Genomic DNA, 21,243 nt, shown 5'->3' with positions numbered 1-21,243 from the left:
TAAAATAAAATTGCCAACTTGGAGGGGGGCGAAAAAAAAAGAAGAAATGATTTCGAAATTTATGCCAAGTGCAAACTTTTGTGTTTGCCGGGAGTTTTCTTCGCCGCCTCCGCTTCATTTGAGTGAATAATTTGAATTGCATCAGCATCAGCAGCGGATTTCCATTTCTTTCACTTTTCATAATTCACCAAACTGACAGCAGCTAGAAATTCTTTTCTTATTATGTTAATTCCTTAAAGTTGCCTGCAAGGGGGAAAGCTGCAGGCTTATTGCATATTTAATAAAGAATTTTATAAAAGTAATATGACTTTAAGCAAGGTCTGGTTCCAGTGGCCCGTATTAGCCAAAAGCGACACATGCCACTCAATAAGTTGCCGCAACATCTGCCCAGGAGGAGGATGCTATAAAACGCTGAAATGTTGTAAAATGAGACTGAAAATTCGGGGGTGGGGGCAAATCACATCATCGTCCGCAGATTGACTGACTTGACACATAATAAAGTCACACTCAAATTATGGCTGCAGATGCTGCGTCACCGTGGGCCATGCTTCCAATCCTATGTTCTATAAATACACTTAAAAAATTAAACATTTTTTATATACTAGTAAAAAGTCAAACTAAATATATTTTTTATTTGTATACATATGCTTAGAATTTTGTAAAAAAAATGGTTTCATTTATCGGTTGTATTTAATTTAAAAAAAAAATCGTTTTAAAAAGATTTTTTTCCTTGGTTACTTATCAAAAGCTTAATTGCATTTTTTTTTTGCGAAATTTAATATTTTGTTTTTAAATGTTGAAAAAAGATTTTCCAAATATCCAAAAACTTTTGAAAATGGTTAAAAACTTATTATTTCTAGTTAGTTCATAGTTCAATCTTAGCTGCAATTTTGTTGTATTTCCATGGAGTTTAGTATGTAGGTTGTCCAGGAACATAATTTTTCTTTTTGTACAAATTTTAATGTTTAAATAAAATAAAACAATGTTTTCCCCAGTGCATCCTTAACGGGGGGTGCAGGTTGGTTGCCCTGGTGAAACCGCGCGTGAAACACAAAGGCATTTTCAGGCAATTTATTAGTTGACAAAAAGAAGGAAACAAAAAAAAATCGAGGGAGCAGAAAAATGGGGAAAAAATGTGCGGCTTCGTTGCCGCGGCCTATGCCTGATGCCTTACAACCAGATTCAAGGGCCAGCAGCCACAGGACCTTCAACAGGACCAAAACTTTCGCTTAGGTGTTGAAACTTGTCCGCAACTCGCTGAATTATTCAGAGGGCAAAACTTTTTTCCGGCTCACATTTGATTAAATTTTAATGCCAGTGCATCATTAATAAATTCCCTGAGGTGGTCGCCGGGGAGGGGAGGGGATGTTTGAATAAATTGAATTAGCGACCGGATTTGTCCGGCGGGAGCTAATCCCCGCAGATTGTTTGACAAACTTTGGACAGGTTTGGCTGGCTCGAAAGTGTCAGAACTAATTGTCCAAGTGCTGGAAGAAGCTAAAGGAGAATTCCGCCCCTGCATCGGCTTTCAAATGAAAATTTCATTATCCCGGCGGCAACGGGAAATCAATTTGTCAGCATGGGGAAAACGAATGCGCTGCTCGCGACTTCATAATACAAATTGTCAGCAATTTAATAACATTTAAGCTGTCAAAGAAGGCCACAATGATAAGCGAGGCTAGACACACACACACAGACCCGCACCCACAAGGACCTGTTCGGAAAGGTCCTTGTGGCAACAAACCGCATTTACACTCACTTAACTCAACACGATGCGGAGGTCGCTTTCCATGGCTTTTTCTCCGTTCGAAGCAGGGAAAACAATTGCCAGGAAGCAAGGGAAAGCGGAAAACGGCTTGTGTACAAGCTGCTTAAGGTCCTTTAGGACCCTCACTCACACACGCACGCACGCTCAAACAAATAAAGCTCTGCGAGCGGCTTAAACACTTGTTGCATGGACAAAGGATAATGACGTGACAGGAGCTAGAACTCACACAGGAACACCCACAAACACACGCGCCTCATTATACACAGAAACATATTTTGAGACACATTTTCAAGCCCTACAAAATATTCAGAAAAATAATTAATGGAAAATTAAACTTTAACTGATATGAAAACCATATTTGAATTATTTTACACAACATTAAAAGTGTTTCGGTTTGTACCAAGCATTTGTACTTCCATGTGGTCAATTTTCTTGATTTGCAGCTTGGGTACATTTTTTTTATTTTAAAACAGTTCGATTTTTTCTGTGTAAGTAATAAAGCAAACAGTCAGCTCGTTTTGTAATAAACTGCAAGGCAGCCGGTAGGAATGGCCGGAAAACCAGGAAAAGGACATATATGTCGAGGACACCTGGTGGCTTCTTGTTCTGCCAATCCGTCCGTGAAAGGCAATGCAAATATGCTTGGGGTTATGGAGCGGCATCTAATCACAGGACCTGGCACACAGTCACAGTCAATCACACACTCTCACCCGCAGTCACATACAAAATTTAATGCCCCCAAGGAGTGGCGGCCATAAAGCGCTCATAAGTAGGTTCACACTCCCTTTCCTCTGTTTCTGGTCCTTCGAGTGTCGCATAAAATTCAATTGCATGCCATAAAAACTGCGCGTGATCTACATACACAATATAATTTAAAGCTGTAACTAATAAAATTGTCAGCGATAAGCGAGAAGCTTTGATTTTTATGTTATGTGCGAACGACAACAATTTGCCAGCAAAAGAAAATTTATTTGGGCTGAGGCTTAAATCTTATTTTAAATGTTTAGCGCCGCCGTTTTTATGGCATAATTTTGGCTGCTTTTAGTTTGTCCTTCGGCAAAATTTGCATAAAAATTGCCAGATAAGTGGAACGGGAAAGTGTCGAGAGCTCTATCTCCCTCTCATCACCCAGCTTATGAATATTTCTGTCAAGTGTCAAAAGCTATTAGACCCCAAAAAAAAATGTCTGAATAAATTAGCCGCATTTGGAGAGAGGTTGTCTTGGTCATTGTCAGAACAGTCTGATTGTCCTTTTATGAAGTGTTGATGTGGGCCTGATTTACTCAAAATAGGAATTCTTACTACACTTTATATAATTTTAACAAATTATAAAGTCAAATTACTAAACTTTTCTTGTTTTTTTCTCGTTTCAGGATAAATCTGGTCGCTTCTTATCTAACATACATACACTACATATACATAGTTATATAATTAAAAATATATAGTTATGCATTATACATAGAAACGAAGCATACAAATAATACCAATTAATCACCAATAATTAGATGCTACAATTAGTGAAATTCTCTGTGGCAGTGCAAAAACAACTTTGTCCGCATAAAAAGGGAAATTTGAATTGAATTGAAAACACGGTTTAGTTATTAAGTTCAACTTTGTAAATATTAATTTTAATAACCTTGACGTAATGAGAACCACTAATAAATAATACTACTGATAATAAACAACAAACAAGCGTAAAACGTAAACTAAACTTTCGATAACTTAATGGAAAAATATTCGTTAACCAGCTATCAAAGAAAAAACCGCGAAAATGGCAACAGAAGCCGAAAACAAAAGAAATTAGCACAATTATGTAATAATTTATGCTTAATTAATGTATTTAATTGAAAATCTAATTGTAACTGTATATTTTTTCTATGAAGAGCAAAGAAAACCCTTAATGAAGAATAAAACTTGTATAAAAATTATAATTAAGATTCGCAATGATATACGTAATAAATTCTCCGATTAGTTAACACACATCAAATCAGCTCGGCTTAAAAAAACCCTTTGTTACATAGCTATACCAACATCCATTTGTAGATGGTTAAAATAAATTGAATGTAATACATGAACTTTCAAATATTAGTAAATGTAAATGTTGATAGGCGAAATAAAAATACAAAATTATAATAGAATATCCATAAAACTCAAACCCAAGCAGAACTAGAAGCATAAAAATAAGCAAATACATGCGCATCATTGTGTACTATTATGGGCTAAATGTTAATTATTAACTAGATTGTACAATTCAAATGTAGTTCATACTATTTAAAATGCAAAAACGGAAGGAAGATGAATAAACTGATGATTCAATATAAGACACAATTGATTGTTTTTAAATACTGCAAAGGGAAATTGTTGAATTACCGATCGTTTGTATGGCAGCTTAAAGGTGTTATGTCGGAAATGGCGATAATCAGCTAGTGACATTGACTAAAAATATATATACTTTATATGTTTGAAAATGGCTGCAAAAAATTAAAAGAAACGCATCGAAATTGGATGGAATCGAACTCACATTACTGTTTAAAAAGCTTTGCATTAAGTCACTCTTTAATCAGCTCAGCCACTGCGGGAGCGGCTCGCGGTTATAAAAAGAATGCGAAAGAGAGAGAGGGATAACCATGCATGCGGCTCACTCACTCACTCACTCACCGAGCAACAAACAACATGTGCAACACGTGACTGTTGCGATTGTGATGTATTAACTGTGATGGTGAATTCAAAAGAAATATTGCTTTTGTTCCTTTTAGTGTTTTATTTTTAATAATATTTTATTTTTTATGTATTTAGTTTGAAAACAATATCTACTGCTTTTACAAAAAGCAGTTAACTGCTTTTGGTCAATTTTACATTAAATTACACGTAACATTCTTGTCAACTACATTACCCATGTCAAAAAAAAGGCGCCATCGGACGGCGGTTCAGTTAAGTAAAATACTTGTATAGCATACACAATTAAAAAAAATTGTTAGAGTGGTATGTTTTGGATTTGACACAATTTTTTTTTAATTTAGTTAAAAGCAGTTTCAATTTAGATGATGAAATTTAGAAGCATAGAGCATACACTTTCTATATATATCCCATACAACTTTTTTACAGCTAATTAAGTTTTTTAAAAGCCTTTAAATAATTTAATGATGTAAAATAATGAAAGCATTAACATGCATTCTTAGATTTCTAAAAGGAAGTCATCCCCAAATAAGCTCAACAGTTGTGACTTCCGAGTCAACACTAAGCTATCATCACTTTCCCAATATTTGCCACTTCCAGCTCAATTCGTATGCGGAGTGATATGTAAACAAAAACTTAAGGCGCAGTTAGTATTTCCTTAAAAACGAGTAGTTGCCGCTTTCCTCTCGATCTTTACAGATATCAGCAGCTGATTGAACGTTGACCGCTTGAACACTGGAGCACCTACTCCACAAAAGGCCGGAAACTTTCAATTCTGCAGCATTGTGTAAAGTCTTTCAAGCCAGACAAACCGGCCGGGGCAGAGTTTTTTAATATATTTGGGCGCAGCTTTCGTTTTCGATATCAGTCAGTTGCATTTCAAGCTTTGAACGCTGCAGTTGTGGTCTAGCACACCTACCCAAAAGCACCACATACGAAGTAATACCACATAAAAAATTTCAGCTCATTTATATATGTGCGTGGAATTTCTAATTTACATACACAGTAACAAAAAATCGGTTATAAAACGTATACAAAGGTTCAAATTTTTTGCTATAAACATACACCTAAAATGTGGATTTTATAATACTAAAACTTTCTTAATTGCAAATAATTTCATGCTGACATAAAAAGTCATCAAAAAAATATAAACATTATTTTTTGTGTAGTCACGTTTTCCGTAAAATACTCGATTTCGGTTTCGATTCGTTCCGTTTTGTTGTGTTCTCAGTTTCGTTGGGAACTCGACTTTCTAAATGCTAATAGAAATGAACTTAAAAATGGGCGCGTCACAGTCTACAAGTCATCTACTTCCTGGATAATCCAAACAAAGGGGAACGCGTAGTTAATTCTTAAACAGCTCAACTAAATGAAGCGTTTTTTTACAAGCACTAGTAAGGTGCCTTGCATATTAAATATGACGACTTTTTTGCTTAACGATCTATTGGCAGGGCTGCGATATGATATCATATCGCAAGCAAATCTCAAAGATTTCTGTTATTTTATGGCGTTGGTTTTTTTTTTTTGTTTGTTTATTCGAATGCAATTTGCATTTATAGTACTTTTATTTGTTTAGGTCTCACAAAAATAATATGCAAAACTTTTCATGAGCTCTTTACTCTGTGGATACTTGTTCATTTTGTATTTGGCAGGCAATGGGATCACACCTTTGTTGGCCTTTGGCAAAAATTGGTAAATCTAAGGTCAAAACTGTGTGAAAAATGTGTGTGCCAACTACTATACAAAGTGTCTAGTACTTTTTCTAGAAAAATATAACAAATAGTGAAAAGATTATGGGCCATCTGATTTATAAAAATCATGATACCACACCACTTTTCCTTTCACTTTATACTCTCTTTTAAGAAAGATAGTTTTCATTAATGAGAATGGATATCACTTTTCTCAAGAAATAACATGAGATAAACAAAAACATTGACATATATATTTAGTAATGGATATGGCCTATAATAATTGTCTGCAATTCATTCTTGATGTAATTAAACGCTTGACGTGCCGGACAAGCAAAGAAAATGGGCAGCATTCAATTAAGCCGTGATTCAGCAGTCGCCGCCCATCTTATATATATATATATATATAACGAACAGGCGATGCGATCGGTGGCTCAGTTGCTGATCGTCGTCCGTAGATTGAAGTACTAGCTCCCGAGAGCTCCGCGTGAAAACCTGGAACCTACTTAACCACTTAAATTGACAACAATTGCCAGGAAAATTGGTAAATTAGCGGATAACTAGGTTTTCCCATTGCAACTGACTCTAATAAGGGAGCAAAACAGATTTTTTTACAACCGTACCAAGTTTAAGTGATTTGATTTAAATATTCAGTTGGTGGTCAACTGTAAGATTTGTATCTTAAAATGATGTTGCCTTGTGCTGTCTAAGTTGTAATTGCCAACTTAACGTCTCAGATTGTTTTGTGATTTTCGTGAGACGATTTTGAGTCAAGGTCGATCTTTCGCTTTAAGCTCCAACTGGTCCAACTGCAACCGGTTTTTGGTTATAACTCTGGCTGTTATCAAACGGGCCAAAGCTCTCGTGGCCCCGTCTAGCTCGGGTCCAAATTAGTTGACCAGCAATTAGCGACCTCTCGTTAAATTTGTCTTGCTTCTCTTACAATTAGCCGCATCGACAGAATGAAGCTGAGCTCGGGATTGTTTTTGATCTGCGCCGCTTTGCTCGGCAGCACGTCGGCCACAGATGTCAGTCCCTGCCCGAAATGTAAGTATCAATAAAATAAATACTATTATAACGAAGAATCCAAGCAAAATAACAACGAACTGCAAAGGCATGTTTAAAAAAATCACATAATCGTTTTTTAATTAATGAAAGTAGTTCTTTAGTGCACTAACGTAGTTTTTAAATGTGAAGATAAGTCTATTTTCTTATTAAATCGGTCGGATACACAAATCAATTATAAATTTAGATGATCTAATTTTAACCGAAGTACATTGCTACATTTTTTTAAATATTTTTTAAAAATAATATGTTTTAACAACAATATAAAACAATAATTAAAATTATGAGGGTATCTTAATTGTATATTAATAGCTGTAATACCCTATTTGAAATATAATACGATATTTTTATGTGAATATTCTATTTAAAAATAATTAAAACTTTGTAGGCACATTTTTTTTTTTATAAAGATTTGTTCAATTATTGAAAAAAAAATATAGCTCATGCATTTATTTTAAAGAAGCATAAATAATATTGATAATAACTTTTAATGTATGTTTCGTATCCGACGTGCAGCCAAATCCAAGGCTCTGGGTGCCGGCGAGGTGTCCATCTCGAACTGCCCGAAGAGCAAGTGCATCCTGAAGCGCAACACGGAGGCCAGCATCGAGATGAAGATTCGGCCGGAGCGTGACTTCCAGGAGCTGACCTCCGACATCCAGGGCATTATTCTGGACGTGCCGCTACCCTTTCCAGGATACTATGGCACTAGTGCGTGTCCTCACATTTACGATGAGGCCGGCGAGAAGAAGGTGGGCTGCCCACTGAAGGCTGGCCAGGTGTACACCTACAAGAACAGCTTCAAGATCCTGCCCGTCTACCCAACCGTCAGCTTGGAGATCCACTGGGGACTGGGCGACAAGCACGGTGACGCGGCCTGCTTTCAAATACCCGCCAAAATAAAGGCCTAGGCCCAGAATGACAGACAAGTGCAATCAATGTTAGCTTTTATTAGTGGTAAATCTTAAGATCGTAATCTGCATATGCTTAGTTATTTAGTTAGGGATTAAGTACGGTTTAGTGAACGAATACGAAGCGGGCCATTATTGCGGCATCCAGCCAGTGACGCAAAATGGCCAAAGGATTTCCACTGATCGACTCAGTAAATCTAATAATAAAAAACCACAACGAATTTCATATATTTGGTGCCTGCTCCCATCTTTTTCCTGCCTTGTTTAATTGTTTTAAATTGGTTTTTAATTGATGCCGGCATGCAATGATCGCGTGTGATAAATATCTTTGAATTTCGCTCTTGTCTCTGTTCTTGTTGTTGTTCTTGCTTAGCTAGCGTGTTATATGCGTAATTTCAATTTGGCATTCTTATTTGGAAAGTTCACTTTGTGAGATCGTAGGTCGGCACCTGGTCCATTTCGTTTTCGGCCTCGATTTGGGCTTGCAGCGCCTGTTGCAGTTTCCGCCAACTTTCGGCGGCTGCATCGTACTGGCCGCCCCTGCCACGCCCCTGCTGTAGCTGATCCTGCAACTGCCGATATTGATAGCGATGCTGCCGCATCAGCTGCGTCCACTTCAGGCCATTCCGGTTGCGATCCTCCGATTCTCGACGGACCGAAAGCACAGGCACTGCCACGGCTAAGTTGCTAGCACTATTCGCATTGGTATTGCTGTTGCTGTCGTCGTCGTTGTCATCGGGGCCGTTCTGGTTGTTATTGTTGTACAGTTGCTCCGCCAGGGTATCAATTGCATATGAGTTGGATCCAGGTTGCTTAAGGATAGCAAAATATAATTCAGGTTTATTAAAGTTTTCATCATAGCAAAACTGTTGCAAATATATGAACATCAAAAATAAACATTAAATTGGCTTATTAATACATTTTGTTATTTATTAAAAAAAAGTATATATAAAAAAATATTAAGTAAGTATGTATTTTAAAAAACATTGTGACATTCAAAATTTTTAATGTTAAATTTTACTATGCAATTTTTCTCTGGGTGTATATAAATCAGTTTTATTAATTATTTCAAATTAAAAATATTTATTTTTTGCATTCAACGTGGTAAACTATATATTCATTTTTAAAGCAAAGCGAATTTATATATTCAAATTTTACGAAACCAACTAACGACTCATAACAAAACCAAAAAATTACATATTTTAAATGAAAGGAATGAGGTTTTAGTAAGCAAGTCCCTGGTATTAAAGTACGTATATTAAAGGCCTCTAATCCTGAATTGCCTTACCTGCTTGGCATCTATTACCGCCTTGCCGCCGGATCTTTTGCCATGAGCTGTGGAATACATATACATGAAGCATAGGCAAGTTGTGATGAACTACCTCTTTCTGAGCTTAACCATCGAGCACTTACCTCCCCAACAAGAATGTCCGTATTCCAGGCAGGAACCTGAAAGTATGCAACATTTTTTCTTTTCAATTTAGAATAAATCATCATCAGTTGGCACAGCGCTAAGACTTTGTGCACGTAAATTTGCTAGAAAATGAGCCAGGAGCCAGAAACCACCCGCGAGCCTAGGCCAAGGCTTTAAAACTTTCTCTTTTACGATTCACCAGTGAGAGCTGCTTCCTTGTGGCCTTTCACCTGCAACCCATTGATGCTGCTACTTTGGAAGCTACTCTCCCTTTAAAAGTCACATGTTTATTGTGTGCTTGGCTACTAATGTCGCGACCTATGATAAATGTGGCTATTACAGAGCTCATATGCCAAGCCAGAGCGGGTTGAGTAATGCACTCGAATAGGGAGCAGTCCTAGTCCTGCCTCCCAGTGCGTGAAAAGTTGCATATATACTGAGAGAAAATATGACAAATACTTTTCTAAATTTATTTTTCAAAAATATATAATTTAAGTTTGCAGTACTTTGTTTTTAAAAGTAAGTGACAATACTATACTTTATTAAATAATGAACAAAAAAATATTTTTAATTCTCTTGGAGCCAATCAAATTAGACTTTAATCATTAAAGAAAACTATAAAAAACCCTCGCATATAAGATGTTTTCCTAAGGTTTTTGTTTAAGTTTAAGAAAAATGAACATAGTAAAAAACAATTTTACGGTTGGTTTTCAAAAGAAAATATTTTTAAACACATCTTAATTACTATCCGTTTTTAAATAAAATAATTCTTTCATTTTAGTTTACACTTTGTAAGTTTCAGGACTATTTATATTATATTTTTCTCACTTATAGCCAGTAATGACGCTTCCGGAAGGCTGTGTTTCTTATAAAACGATTTATTTTTCTCAGCTTAGATAAGTAACTTCTCGTCTACCTACAGGTCCAACCTGTGGCTGTGCATAACGCTTACACAACGTCCTTGACGCCGCCGTGAGCCTGCATTGTGTGCCAAAAAAAGAACTTGGAAGAGGTGGCGAGGCAAAACTAATCACACAAATGGACGGCAACGCATCACCGTGAAAGGAAGTGGACTCAGCTGGGACAGGACGACCGGAAAGGGATGTGAATACGCTTTGCGCAACTGTCAGACGACGGAAGATCTGCAACAAAGAGCAGGAGTTACGGCAAATAGCAACAAGCAACAAGTTCCATGACGCAGATGGGTCAAATGTTTTGAGGGAGGGGCTGGCTGGCGTTTGCATAAGCCAAGATAAATGTATATTATACACGCCTGGCCAGACGATCCATGATGGCTGGTGCGGCTGTTGCTACCCCGGTCATATATCAAACCCGTAATCATTTGTCAATTACTTAAACCGTGGATTAATTGTTGCCGGGCGGCCACGAAGCCCATGCATCGGGCATATGAAGCCCAAACTTGTTGACAGGCATGGCGGCCATCAGAGATAGCGATTCCCAACATCGAAGCCTTTTGGGGTCGCCGCATCGAAGGGCTGTCATTAAACTGAGTCCCCCATTTAACAGCCCTCTTCTGCGGAATCCCACAACCACACCCCTTTTCGCAGTCAGCAGCAGAGATACCTAATTAACTTGACCAGCGCATTTTAATAGCCGTATCCTTGATCTTGGCCAACGTTAGCGTCTCCACTTCTAAATAACGACTTTTTTAATAGTCTGAAATTGCTGCGCAATTCGTTTGAAAACCCACGTTAGCGATGACAGAGTATTACTATCTAGGTTTAATTGTAATTTTGTGTAATTTTTTTTATTTTGGGGAGTCCCCCGGCAGAACAGGTTCCTCTCGACACCATTTCAAGATGAAATACTAAGGTTAATTATTATTTTATAGCTGCGACGTTCATATACCTATTTTTGCATTTGCAAAAATTTATATTTTTTCGATTTTTACGCGTCAATGTTTAAAATTAGTGAGGCAACAATGAGTTTTGACTGAATTATTTAATCGTTGCTTAGTTCCTGTTCGATATTGTTGTCCGATTACAAAATTAAAAAACTGGTTCTGTAATAATAAACCAATAATATTAAGTGTATTTTATCAAAGTGTAATAGAAAAAAGTTATATTTATTTTCCTTTATTTTTGCAATTGTTCGGGCCAATCCGGCTCGTTCCAACTTATATACTACCTAAAATAGAAAGACAACTTTTGAGAAAGTTTAAGATAGCTTTAGAACTGAGAAACTAGCTTGCGTAGAATAGTTCGGACATATATAACTACTTTATATCACCCCTTTTAAATATTAAAAAGGACAGATTCCTTTTTGGTCTTTAATATGGACCATATTACATATTCTGGATTTGGATTCTGACCTTTTTTTTGTTTATTGTTCGAAATAAATTATAAACCTTCTAAGTCTTACACACAGCAAATAATTTTAGAGACTCCACTATGTATCTCTGACCTGAACCTAACCCAATCCGCATTTACCCAAAATAAAATTTCCACAGCAGAAAAGCGGTTCTTTTGCTCATGGCCAATCTCTGCGGGAATCAGGGAGGCAGGGAAGATATCTTAGTAGAGGGGAACCGCACACAATTGCAATTCCTGCAGGCGGCACAGCCTGGCAAATTCTCACGTTCGGTTTGGGCTTTTATTTTTCCATTCTGGCTGACGCTCTTTCCGCGCCTCCGTGGGTTTCCATATTAGGGGTATTTCCATTACCACCGTGTCAAGAGTGCCGCTTTTCGCAGTGATTCACACAAACAAAATTTATGATTGTAGATTGAATGTTATATTTTTGTAATAAATATATAAATATAGATTTGCATTTCTGAAGGCAGTTTTCTTCAATCAATTAATCAATGTATTTATGCAGCGAAAAAATATATTTTGGTAATGGTTTTTTTACAATTATACATATTATTGCAAAGACAATCTTATGTACTTTAAGTAAGAAAAAAATAACACGCTAACTTAAATAAAACACCATATATTTTTGATTTAAATTCTCAAAACCAATATACCCATATTAATACATAGGAATCATAAAGTTCAAATATAATAATTTCTTTCTGTGTGATTGTTGTTTGGCACGCAGTTTGGATTAATTTACGATGGCAATCAAAATCGTTAAAAGCGTACATGGAGGGTCGGCGCGAAGGGCGAAATCGAGCCCCTGATCTCTCCGACCCGTTGCGTAAAACCGACCCCTTCAACCCCCCCATTTCCATTTGTTAACCTGCATTCGCGGTGAGTAAGGTACAAATACGTAGAAAAACCCGAAAAAGGGAAGCCACCGGACAAGCGAGCAAACAAAGGCGTATCAACAGGAAAATGTGCATAAAACTCTAACTGATAAAGCGGATTAGAAGCGCAAATGGGAATAGCGGATGGGGAGTTCGGGAAATGGGAGCTGGAGTTTTCCCAGCTAACCATGATATTGGTAACACGTATTACCAGTTAGTTAATCAGTTAGTAGTTTGGTATTTATATTGCCTAGATTGGCCACTAAGTTCTTGGAAATATGACTAAGCAAAACAATAAATTTCATCATTTGGGTTAAGCCTAAAAGTATGTTTCAAAGTGATTACCGTGGATTAATTTAGAAAACGATAAAACTTTTATAATTATATTTTGTTTTTTTAAATAATTAAGATTTATTTACAAAATTTTAAAAACGATTTTGTTACAAACTTTTTAACTATTATAAACTTTTATTCTATTTATTTAATGATTGTTTCTATCCTATTTTTATTTTCCAACCATTTTGAAATTAAATATTTGTAAGTAAAAACGAAAGAGAAAAATGAATGATTTGCTTTGGATTTTAAAAACTTTAGTGTTTAAAAATACATTTATTTGGAAATGGGGAAATCATTTGTTTTTGAGCATGATATATATATTGAACTGGTGTAAAAATTAGTGTTAAATTAAACTTTACTTTGATTAGATTTTTGAACTTATCTAGCAAAATTTCGCAAAAGAAATCTCGGTATAAAGCTATTATTTTTTAACATTTGTGAAATATTTATTTATATTTGTATGATAAATAGTAAACACTTGAAGATCTTATTTGATTTTTAATAAGTACGGGGGAAAAAATGGCTTATAAAAATTACAATCATTAAAACGCATATTAATTTAGCATTTAATGTTTTTTTGGCGAAATTTTGAGAAAAATCATGATTTATTTTGTTCACATTAAATTTATGTCTTCAATAATATATTTTTTAGAAAATATTTTTACCTGTCACAAGGGCAAAGAGCGTCACCAACACCACCAAAGTCCAACTGCACTTGCTGTACCACATTTTTCAAGAGAATTTGTTTAGCAATCTCCACGCAAATTGTTCGACGTCAATTATAATTTGCTTGAGTTGTGAATAGTTTTGGAAACTTTTAGCCAACTTTTAGAACCGTACACTTTTCACACAATCTTTGGACTTGATCAGAGTCAGGTGCCAACGCTCTTCGAATTGCCAACAAACTGTGGTCGGCCAACGGCTTTTATAGCTTGCAATATAACGCCGCAAAGATAACGGGACAGCCAATACGAACGGTACTGCCGAATGGGAAGCCTCCTTCACGAAGAAATCCGAGCGGAACCGAAGCGATCCATCTGCCAATGAGCAGTTAGACGGAGGCTCCCACGCAACAGGCTGCCGAGTGGGTGGTGGGCGGTGGGTGGAGATTTGGGGGTGGGTTAACGTACAGTGGGTGTCAAAATGTGGGGCATTGTGTGGGTACCAGATGCGTAGTCACAGATATTTAAAAGGAAATATTCCACTAAAAGTTGACACTCAGTTGTACACTTTTCACTGAACTTTTCCTAGCATACTTTTTTGGGTATTCTTCAAAGGTGTCTATCCTAACTCACCCCCTTTTGCGACACCTTTGACCAATAGTCAAGCTATAAAACACGAGTAACTCAATGCAGTTGGCCCCCCACGAAAGCCAGGTTCAGTTTGTGGCAAACAGCTTGTAAAACTTTTAATTACAGAGCAACTTTTCTTTAGCAAAACTATTGAAATTTGGAAAAATTATTCTTTTAAATTTAACAACTTTAATTTTATGTATATATTAAAATATTGCTTTCAATAATTTTGAATAAATTTATAAGATTTCCAGAGCAATTGAAATTGTCTACTATGGATGCCTCTCTTTACAGTACCACCCAGCAAAAAGTCACCTTTAAACACACAAGGCACCTGAACAATATTTTATTGGACTGTCCTTACAAGAAATGGTGTGTGAATATAAAATGGGAGCAAGCGCGACAAGTTTCATTGTGCCAGCGAATGGTTGGTGGTGTATGGTGTGTTTACTGGCAAGCTACCAAATATAGCATTTCATCGTAATCATTTAGTTTCGAACGCAATCCGGAAGCAAATTACAGAAGTCTTCGCCGGAATAATTAGTGTCACAGGAGGTGTTACTGGTGGTGTTGCTGAGTGAGTGTGGACGAGGTTATATGCAGCAATTTAATGTTTCTTTTGGTTTGGTTTGTGTAGCAGGATATCTGCAGGGCTACTCCAGTTTGGCCAGGATGTCGCTCTCGCGGAACAACAAGTACTCGCGCTTGTCGTCCATGTCGACCTTGGTGCCCCCGTATTTCGGCAGCAGCACGCGATCGCCTTCCTTCACGCCAATGGATAGGTGTCCAGATCCAGCCGGATTGCGGGCTCCAGGTCCAACGGCCACCACCACGCCCTGCATTTCCTTGGGCACCGACTCCTCCGGCAGCAGGATGCCCCCAGCAGTGGTCGTCTTCACCTCGAAGCGCTGGATGAGGATGCGGTCCAGCATGGGAATTACCTTTTTGATCACGTTAGACATCGTCCTCCTTTTAGAGATGTCCGTCTAGGGTCTAAAACTAAACAATTTCGCTAGAGTTAAACATTTTTCACTTTCCCTTCACTTACCTTTTTAAGGTTTTAAAATTTTTTTTTCAGTTTTTTAACTATTATTTTTTAAATTTTTGTTTTGTTATTAGCCGGACGATGTGTTTAGTTAGCTTCCCAGCTGTTGACTAATGAATGTTGGGTCGTGCCAAACCTAATATGGCTAGCTGAAAAAGTCAAGGCTACAGTGATACGACCACAAATCTTTTCTTCAAAAGGCAACTACGATCAGAAAACAGATTGGAGCTGAAAAAATTTGTAGAACACAGACATTTTTAGGAAAGTTAAGGTCTAAATCCAAATTAAGGTAATATGTTATTTAAGAAAAACAGGCACTGCCTTGAATAAAACGGAAAATTTAACTACAACAAATGTTTTTTGTAAAAATATATTATGTTAAATTTAAGTAAAAATTTGAAAAATAAATAAGTTCTTTCAGAACATTTAGTCTAAAACTATATATATACAAAAAATATATATATATAAAAAACTAAATACTTAATTTACAATCTTATATATAATTTAGAAAAAGAAATTAAAGTAAAAAATATTTCTGTACAAAAATAAAATGTTCCAAAAACAACGCTGCGTATGCAAATTGCTCTCGTCTATCCAGCTTTAATGAACTCCAGCACGTGACTTACTAATCGTGAACGTCAAATTAAATTCTTCTAATTAAGAACAAAGCGCAAACCGCAAAATTAAAGCCAAAGCAGCAACCGACTTTAAAATGAGTTGGATCAGAAGCGAAAACAAGATCCACTCTAGTGACGTTTTGCTTGACTGCTTTCTTTTATTAATTTCCAACACTCAGCGCCACCTGTTGGCAGCTTGCCCCACTAGGAAGTGGGGGTGGGGTGGTTGTATGGCCGTCCCTCTCTCGCTGCCTGTCTGCCGCTGTGACGGTGTGTGTGTGTGGGGCTTCCTTCCTTGTGGGTACGTGCCTGTCTGTTGGTGTGTGTGAGTGGGTGTTTGTCTAAACTTTTGGCGTGTTAAATGCTGTTTTGTGTGGCTTTTTTCATCACATTGTTTTAATATACCCTGTATATTTAGCGGTCTGGGGTATAACATAAAGTGAAGATTTGTAAAATTGAAATTTTGGATGCTAATCTTAATTTTTGTCCTTTAATCAAAATTTTGATATGATACATTTTTTGATTACATTAAATTTTGTTTGATTTAAAAGGATCCAAACGAAATAAATAATTACATATCAACATGGTTTTGTAATGGATTTTTGTATATATGAACTTAAAAAATAATTAAATTAATTAAATTTGAACAGAAAAACAATACAAGGTATCGCAAAGTACAGAAAATCATAAAAGGCTTACCCATTTGATTTTTTTTCACTTTACCTTCCTGCTGTGTGGCCCGCCCGATTTGCTCGTAAATCACAAACTTCATAATTTGTACGTCACTTTGCGGACGTGTGTGTATGTGCTTGGCTTTTGCTCCTCTTGCCGCTTGTTTCTAGCCAATTCTTTTTTTTGGCCTTACGTGACGTTGGCAGAACAAATCGCTTTTGTTTTAGCCATCTGACTTGTTTGCTCCTTTATGGCCCGCTGCGCTTTGGACTTTGACGCATTTGCGTCGTATTAATGCGGGCTATGCTTTTGGCCAATCCTCCTTGCAATTTTTTTGAATTTAGCCAAGAGTTCCATTTGGCTGATTGCATTTTCATAACCATTTGCAGGATTACTAATGCGCTATTTTGCCCCTGCATTTGCATGACCTTGAACCAGTCGCAACCTCATTAGAATTTCATTTGTAGTCAACCGGGCGCAGACGACAGCACCCGAATCGATAAGACCCAAACGTATTTTATGGCCAAATTACAATTTCACCAGAGTGAATCCTTATAAATATACGGAAAATAAGCGGGCGCGGAATATGCTAAGCTTTATTTGCAGCCAAGGGAATAATTTTATCATCCTTTAAGGTATACCTAGGATATATACACAATTTACGTACATATAAATATCTGGTTATTAAACGAACTTGGTCCGTCATTTGAATTGAGTTATTTATAAACACTAATTTTTAAAGGGTTTACGTTAAGGAATATAAAATAAGTATCTAAACATTTTTGGATGCTGCTTAAATTAAGGCATTCTTATTTATAACGCTAAAAGCACATCTGTGTTTCACTTTGGTATGTTTGTAAAACATTTGGTTATTTAAAATTTTTTTTGTATTTAACTTGCTTAAATAATTGTTTATTAAACAAAATATTTTCTTGAATTCTTTAAGACCTCTTGACTAATTAAATGTTTCGAGGATGTAGGAACAGGATCCATTGAGTCATGGAGTTTATATTTATATTTGTAATTCTTTTTTAATAACATTCCTATATTTAAGTGGTGGGTGTTCATATCATAGGTGAGTGATTTATATCAGCAGTTATTAGAATCAAGCTATAAACCTCTCAGGCTATTTAAGAGTAAGTACCCCTGAGCTCTGACCAAAGTTTAGTTTAAAGAGCATCAGCTTAATGAATAGTATGAGTTTAAAAGTCCGACTATTCTTATACTAAATAATTCTGAATACTTGAAAGACTAGTTCGGGCGTTTCCTGCCCGATTCAGCTTCGATATCCGACGCTGCATGAATGAAAAACGTAATGTTTAGAAGAGAGCTCGCTTGTGATTAACTTCTAATTGCCAAATGCAAATGAATGCAAAAGCAGTTAAAATTAAACGCTTTGGTAGCAGCAGCATTAGCAGTGGATACTCCGGCGGCGGCAAAAAAACTGGCTTATACAGAATTCATGGCCTTGATCATGGCGTACTGCGAGGCGACCGGCGGCTTGTTCAGGGGGTTCTGGGTGGAGTGCACAGATGGGGGCGAGTTAGTATCGGATCAACCCACTGATTATAGGGGCACTTGCCTGCATTGCCGACTGCTTCGCCTGCTCCGCCGACTCAATGGATACGCGCTGCGTCTGGCTGGAATTGGTCAGTGCCCGTCTCAATCGCCGCGATTCGATGTTGTTGTTCAGCGAACCCTTCGCCACCTTTTTGCCAAAGAGAACGGCCTGAAAAGTAATCTATTAGTACTCCGCAACTTTATGAAAAATATGTAAGAAAGTGTCACAAGTTGTAAAAAAGATATTTAGCTAGCACTTTATAATCTATATATATTTTATTTCTAATAAAATAATTTTTTTGCCCAAAAATAAAGCTTTAACTTATAAACCTTTAAAAGACATATATATATTTTAAACACCTATAAAATGATATTGTAAAGTAATAGCTCCACATCTACAGGTTGAAACTTTTTAAAAAAACAAATTTTCTAAAGGAATAAAACAGCTTAAGCTTTATCTAACGCAGAATAATTGTTTTAATGATTTGAACTCATTTTTATAAAAACGTTTATAACGTTTAAATAATAGTAAAATTGTTCAAAATTATTATTGTTACATTTATACTCGAAATTCTTCTTCCAATAAAATAAATTAGAAGATCTTAAAACCGCTTTCGTTTTGTAAACTGAATATTTAATGCCGGGCTAAAAGTCTTGCTTGTATAGATTTTCAATACTACGCTTTTCTCCAAACTTGATTAAAGTTTTGAAATGTTTGGTATCCATTTAATCTCTCACCTTGAAGGCCTCTCGGAACTTGTGACTCATGATGTTGTACAGCAGAGGGTTGATGCATGTGGACAGGTAGTAGAGGACGCCGGAGATGTAGGTCATTACCGTGTAGACGAAAACGTGCTGATCCCGCCGCTTGGCCCCCCGTGCAGGGGCGTAGATGGCAATCAGTCGCTGGGCGTGAAAGGGGGCCCAGCACAAGAAGAAGCACACCACCACGGCCACTGAAAGGGGCGAAATGGAATTGGAATTGGGGAAGACAAAGCGGGAGACGCAGATAAAGAGTCAACGATTATATTTTTGGGTAATCACAATTGTCATCATAAATGGGGAGAGCCAAAATGACAAACGCAATAAATTGGCATCAGACGGGTTGATTACCCCTGCTTAGGGCATATGGGCAAACAGTTGACATACACTCGGAAAATAATTAAATTTAAAATGGAATTAGTTGACATTAATTGTTTTTAAACATCTATAGCTGCCAAGTAATTTATAAAAAAAATCTAAAGCATAAGTAATGGCGAGCTCAAATTTTTTATTAAGTATTTTTAATTAAATATTGCATTACTACACTGTGACACTTTGGACTTAACCAAGCGGAATTAAAATATAATCCTTAGTTTTTGAAAAATGAAACATTTATCATTTTCTCATTGATTACTTTTAGCTTTGACTTGGAAATAAAATATTTAAGCTAGTTTGTGATTCTTTCTTTCTGTTCCATTTCTTTCAGTGTACTGTATCTATTTACATGGGGCTTGCTTAATTACCTAGCATCCTGAGCACTCGCCGGGTGCCATAGTGATTGAGACGACCTCTCACCGAGCTTAGTTGCACACCCGAGCCGCCCAGTGCGCCCGCACCTCCTCCTGCTCCCGCTGCTGCTCCATTGAGATTCACGGCGGAACTGGACCCTGCATATCGGTACAGGATCGTCTCGCTGGGCACGCTCTTCAGCTGCTGTCTCCTGGCAGCCGAGGCAGGCCCCTCCACCAAGGTTGATCGATACAAGTGCACACCGATCAGCAGATACAGCACCAGGATAATGGACATCGGGGCCAGGAAGAAGATGAACGTGGACAGCTGGAACGAGTGCTCCACTATAACGCGCACAATGCCGCACTGCTCGACTCCCAAACTAAGCTCGATTCCGAACTGGGCTGCCTGCGGAATGGCCGTGACCACGGCCGTAATCCAAATTAGCACAATAATCCGGATGGCACGACTGAGTTTGCTCATGGCCTGGCCCAAAAACGGATGGCAAATGGCTATGTAACGCTCCACCGTAAATGCCGTAATCGTGAGCACCGTGGCATTGGCCGATGTCTCGGCCAGCAGACCCCGCAGTACGCAAACGTACTCCCCGAAAATATAGGGGTACTTGGACCAGATGAAGGCCACTTCCTGCGGCACTCCCGACAGCAGCAGTAGGAAATCGGAAATGGCCAGCGAAAAAAGGTAGTAGTTCGTGGCCGTGTGCATTGAGCGGTTCTTTTTGATCACAATGCAAGTGCTGATATTGCCCACCACGCCAGTGACGAAGATGAGGGAGTAGACGACCGTTACGGGTATCACAATCGCCAGCGGATCGCGCGGCGGTCCAAGATCATGGCTCGCATTGCCAGCGGACATGGCGCCGGCTGCCTGGAATATTTCCCCTTTTGTTTTCACAAAATTTCCACTAGCAGCGCTAAATTCCACTGCCGTTTAACTGCGGCTGCGACTCAGTGTCCCCTCAACTATGCTAATTATAATAATTTATTGGCGACAGGGGCGGAGGGACAGGGTTGGGACTCGCGCTTCTGGATTCAAGATTCGAGATTCTCAATTCTCGATTCGCGATTCACGATTCTATATTCTATATGCCCGACTGGCACGCAAACGCACCAAATTACCGACGAGGTCGAGACCCGTAATCCGAACCTGGCCACTTCTGGGGGCTCGACTTTGTAACTTATCCAATTTGATTTTAAACTCCGATTCCGATTTCGATTCTGATTCCGATTCCCGAGAGCAGCTGCAACCGCACTCCAGCGCGCTCCGAACTTATCTGATAAGCCGCGGCGACAGTTCATTCAGATTTGTATCTGTATCTAAAAGCCAGCGACGAAGCGTCGCTGCTTTTCCCTCACATGAATGCGGAAGGTGAGCGACATGGCTGTAACGATCGAGAGTCCAGCGAACGTGTCCGGCCAATTAAATCTTTAAGAGCGGAGCTATCTTGATGGGAATAGTCTATGCTGGGAATGTCCACAG

At 37.8% G+C, this 21,243-nt stretch overlaps 5 protein-coding genes across 11 annotated transcripts in view; 2 read left to right on the top strand and 3 right to left on the bottom strand.

Moving 5' to 3' along the window:
• The window catches only part of LOC108139232 (forkhead box protein O), a 33,088-nt gene extending 28,992 nt beyond the window's left edge, over window positions 1-4,096 (top strand). For all 4 annotated transcript variants that reach the window (XM_041709101.1, XM_017261901.2, XM_017261899.2 and 1 more), the window contains one exon: window positions 3,142-4,096. The gene's annotated coding sequence lies outside the window, so the exon portion shown is untranslated. The remainder of the gene's footprint in view (window positions 1-3,141) is intronic.
• A 1,201-nt stretch (window positions 4,097-5,297) lies between these two features.
• Window positions 5,298-8,334, top strand: LOC108139336 (ecdysteroid-regulated 16 kDa protein). Of its 3 annotated transcripts, none has more exons than XM_017262052.1 (3): window positions 5,298-5,383; window positions 7,082-7,179; window positions 7,714-8,334. In XM_017262052.1, the coding sequence occupies exons 2-3, from the start codon at window positions 7,095-7,097 to the stop codon at window positions 8,106-8,108; spliced, it is 480 nt and encodes a 159-aa protein (XP_017117541.1). In that variant the 5' UTR covers window positions 5,298-5,383; window positions 7,082-7,094; the 3' UTR covers window positions 8,109-8,334. The 3 variants fall into 3 exon arrangements, with proteins under 3 accessions (XP_017117541.1, XP_017117544.1, XP_017117542.1); XM_017262055.2 differs by having other exon boundaries at window positions 5,312-5,420; XM_017262053.1 differs by lacking the exon at window positions 5,298-5,383 and adding an exon at window positions 6,545-6,676.
• A 196-nt stretch (window positions 8,335-8,530) lies between these two features.
• LOC108139337 (neuropeptide CCHamide-1) lies at window positions 8,531-13,944 on the bottom strand. The gene is made up of 4 exons (XM_017262056.2): window positions 13,732-13,944; window positions 9,522-9,557; window positions 9,397-9,443; window positions 8,531-8,920 (listed from the first exon to the last, which is right to left on the bottom strand). The coding sequence occupies exons 1-4, from the start codon at window positions 13,793-13,795 to the stop codon at window positions 8,531-8,533; spliced, it is 537 nt and encodes a 178-aa protein (XP_017117545.1). The 5' UTR covers window positions 13,796-13,944.
• Window positions 13,945-14,674: 730 nt separating this feature from the next.
• Window positions 14,675-15,539, bottom strand: LOC108139301 (10 kDa heat shock protein, mitochondrial). Of its 2 annotated transcripts, none has more exons than XM_017261999.2 (2): window positions 15,407-15,539; window positions 14,675-15,357 (listed from the first exon to the last, which is right to left on the bottom strand). In XM_017261999.2, exon 2 carries the CDS (start codon window positions 15,318-15,320, stop codon window positions 15,012-15,014), a length of 309 nt encoding a protein of 102 aa, XP_017117488.1. In that variant the 5' UTR covers window positions 15,321-15,357; window positions 15,407-15,539; the 3' UTR covers window positions 14,675-15,011. The 2 variants fall into 2 exon arrangements, with proteins under 2 accessions (XP_017117488.1, XP_017117489.1); XM_017262000.1 differs by having other exon boundaries at window positions 14,675-15,351; window positions 15,407-15,510.
• A 1,738-nt stretch (window positions 15,540-17,277) lies between these two features.
• Window positions 17,278-21,023, bottom strand: LOC108139299 (pyrokinin-1 receptor). The gene is made up of 4 exons (XM_017261997.1): window positions 19,758-21,023; window positions 18,991-19,208; window positions 18,275-18,421; window positions 17,278-18,207 (listed from the first exon to the last, which is right to left on the bottom strand). Exons 1-4 carry the CDS (start codon window positions 20,617-20,619, stop codon window positions 18,142-18,144), a joined length of 1,293 nt encoding a protein of 430 aa, XP_017117486.1. The 5' UTR covers window positions 20,620-21,023; the 3' UTR covers window positions 17,278-18,141.
• Between the last annotated feature and the right edge of the window lie 220 nt (window positions 21,024-21,243).

This window comes from Drosophila elegans, unplaced genomic scaffold (genome assembly GCF_018152505.1).
Source record: "Drosophila elegans isolate 14027-0461.03 unplaced genomic scaffold, ASM1815250v1 contig_476, whole genome shotgun sequence".
NCBI classification, from domain to species: Eukaryota; Metazoa; Arthropoda; class Insecta; order Diptera; family Drosophilidae; genus Drosophila; species Drosophila elegans.
Note: the sequence above shows the minus strand (reverse complement) of the source record. Positions and strands in the feature narration are given on the sequence as shown.